Source organism: Chaetura pelagica, unplaced genomic scaffold (genome assembly GCF_000747805.2).
Source record: "Chaetura pelagica isolate M959 unplaced genomic scaffold, ChaPel_1.0 scaffold698, whole genome shotgun sequence".
Classification (NCBI taxonomy): domain Eukaryota; kingdom Metazoa; phylum Chordata; class Aves; order Apodiformes; family Apodidae; genus Chaetura; species Chaetura pelagica.
Window position 1 is genome coordinate 463,431 of NW_009954236.1, and position 3,191 is coordinate 466,621.

Consider the following 3,191-nt stretch of genomic DNA (forward strand, 5'->3'; position numbering starts at 1 on the left):
GGCGGCTGCCGAGCCCGAGGCTCCCTCAGGAGCAGACACTGCCTGGAACACGTTCCCACTGCAAACCTCAGGAACCAAACTCCTGTTGTGAAAAGGGGATGCCTGCTGCCTTTTTTTTAGAGCCAGGCTTTTGATCCCTTGCAAGCTTCCTGCTGGCTTGGGTGAGCTCCCAGCCGAAGGTGCAGATGCAGGGATCAGTGCAGCCCCCAGATGTGTGACCTTCCCCTTCTCCTCCCCTCCCAGTTTGAGATGCTGACTGGCTCGCTGCCCTTCCAGGGGAAGGACCGTAAGGAGACCATGACCCTCATCCTCAAGTAAGAGGAGTTTCTCCTTCATGTATGTATGGAATCATGGAGTCCTTTTGGTTGGAAAAGACCCTTAAGTCCAACCATTCCCCCAGCCCTGCCCAGGCCACCCCTGCCCCATGTCCCTCAGCACCATCTCCAGGGCTTGGAAACCCCTCCAGGGATGGGGACTCCCCCTCCCCTGGGATGTTCCCAGGGCCTGACAACCCTATCAGGGAAGAAATTGTTCCCAAGATCCAACCTAAACCTCCCCTGGGGCAACTTGGGGCTGTTTACTCTTGTTCTATCCCTTGTCCCCTGGGAGCAGAGCCCGACCCCCCTGGCTCCAACCTCCTCTCAGGCAGTTGCAGAGCCAGCAGGTCTCCCCTCACCTCCTTGTCTCCAGGCTGGACACCCACAGCTCCCTCAGATGTTCCTCATATTGCTCTCCAGACCCTTCCCCAGCTCCTTTGCCTCCCTGAAGAGTGGAGGAGCTTCAGCTCCTCCTCTGAGCATGTTGCAATCTGGGGCTTCTTGCAACTTCACGGTGCTGTTTGGCAACTGGTTTGATACCAGCAGTTGGTCTGAAGGGTGCAGTGCAAATGCCAAAGAGATGATTGTACTTTTGGGGGTGGAGGTGCTGCAGTTGGCTTGTGGGTTGAACTTCTTCAAACCTGCACCTGATTGCACAACTTCCTCTGCAGAGCAAAGCTGGGCATGCCACAGTTCCTGAGTGCTGAGGCCCAGAGCCTCCTGAGAGCCCTTTTCAAAAGGAACCCAGCCAACAGATTAGGTAAAGCATTTCTGTTTTGGGGTGGTTTGTTCTGTTTCTAGACACACCTGATGCTGCACTGGGGCCTCTCACACACCCTCGTGGGTCAGCAGCATGTTCACACTTTTGAGGTCATGGGGGTTCCCTACAGCCTGGTTCACCCTGTTACCTGATAACCAGAGGTCTGTGGTCCTGGTTTAATGCAGCACATTCCCTGGGTGCATCTTTCAGGTTCTGGACCAGATGGGGCAGAAGAGATCAAGCGCCATCCTTTCTACTCCACCATTGACTGGAATGTGAGTAGCAGAAACATAACAGCAAATTCTGACATCCCTCAGCACCAGCCATGCAGCTCTGCTGCCTGCAGCAGCCACAGACTCATCCCAGACTGGCTTGGGTGGGAAGGGACCTTAAAGATCATCCAGTCCCACCCCCTGCATGGGCAGGGACACCTCCCACCAGCCCAGGTTGCTCCAAGCCCCATCCAACCTGCCCTTCAACACTGCCAGGGATGGGGCAGCCACAGCTTCCCTGGGCAACCTGGGCGACTGTACCATCATGATGCTTGCAGACTGACCAGCTATGGAGACCCACCAGTCCCTGTTTCCCTCTGTTCCAATAATCCTTCCCAGAAGGACAGTTCTGTTTGTCCTGTCAGTAACCATTTCCTACCCAAATTCCTGATTTCCTCACTTCTCAGCAGGGAGGTGCAGGTTTTAATTGGGGTTTGGCCCAACGAGGATTGTCTTGCACAAAGTGGGGAAGGAGTCAAGGAAACATTCCTGGCAAGGAAACTCCTGGTTTTGTACAGAGAAGCAGGACAATAACTCATCTGACATTTCTCAGTTGCTTCAGGCCAACTCTCTACTTGATCCCACAATTTTGCTCTTCCCTGTTTTCCCTTACTTGGTCAGGGAATCTTCAGATCAATCTTCTAATGCTTTCAAGGCACCCAGCAAACTGCTGAACTGAACCTCCTGCAATGCTTATTGCAAATTTTTGCTTCAAGAAGCAATTTGAAGAGGCTGCTTATGGGGCTGCCAGGATTAGAATGTCCTCCTAAGGCATCTCCTCTGGCTGTTCTGGAAGAGAGATGGGTCAGCAAAGCCTTGATGGGAGTTAGGGGGAGGTGGAAGAGCCTGGTGCCATAAATACTTTACAGATAAGAGCTTTTGGAGTGGGCCAAGTTGAATGTAGAAGCTTGGGGCTTTTTTCTTGATTTAATAGATGGTAAAATTGGAATTATTTCTGCACAAACTGACTCAGAAGGACCTCCACACATACCTGGTCTTTGTCTTGCAGAAACTCTACCGCAGGGAGATCAAACCACCCTTCAAGCCTGCAGTTGGCCAGCCAGATGACACCTTTTATTTTGACACAGAATTTACCTCCAGGACACCAAAAGGTTTGTAGGAATTCACTCAAAGCCAAACTTTCCTGGGTGAAATGACACCGTGTGGCTTAACAGCAGTTTGCTGTGGCCAGCAGGGTGAGCTTTGTCTCCTGCCAGTGCTACCAATTCCAGAGGGTTGGAACCACTGGAGTTCAGAGGAGGGCACCAAAAGTGGGGAAGGGTCTGGAGAACAAGTCTTATGAGACCTTCTTGCTCTCTACAACTGCCTGAAGGGAGGTTGGAGCCAAGTGGGGTCAGTGTCTTCTCCCTAGAAACAAGCAACAGGACAAGTGGAAATGGTCTCAAGTTGCACCAGGGGAGGTTTAGATTGGATATTAGGAGAAACTTCTTCACTGAAAGGGTAATTAAACACTGGAGGTGGTGGGATCACCAATCCCTGGAGGTGTTTAAAAGTAATGGAGATATGGTGCTGAGGGACATGGATTAGCTCTGGACTTGGTAGAGTTGGTAATGTTTGGACTCAATGATCTTAAAGGTCTTTTCCAACCAGAAGGATCCTCTGAGCCTGTTGCAGCTCTGAGGAGGTGGCACATCCAAAGACACATGGGGAGTTACAGGGTAGTTTGGATGCTGTCTGGTGTGCTTCCTGTCTCGGATAACCCAAAGAGGAGCCACAGCTCTGGGGAGCAAGGAGAAGGCTTCTGCTTCCACAGGGCTCTCCCTCTCCATCTGTCCCTCACCTCCTGTTGCAGATTCCCCAGGAATCCCCCCCAGCGCCGGG

At 52.1% G+C, this 3,191-nt stretch overlaps 1 protein-coding gene across 1 annotated transcript in view; it reads left to right on the top strand.

The window, feature by feature from the left end:
* Positions 1 to 3,191, top strand: part of RPS6KA1 (ribosomal protein S6 kinase, 90kDa, polypeptide 1) — a 20,535-nt gene that overhangs the window by 12,694 nt on the left and 4,650 nt on the right. The window contains 4 exon segments of the mRNA XM_010003675.1: positions 989 to 1,077; positions 1,288 to 1,352; positions 2,359 to 2,461; positions 3,163 to 3,191. Coding sequence (XP_010001977.1) covers positions 989 to 1,077; positions 1,288 to 1,352; positions 2,359 to 2,461; positions 3,163 to 3,191 — 286 coding nt within the window.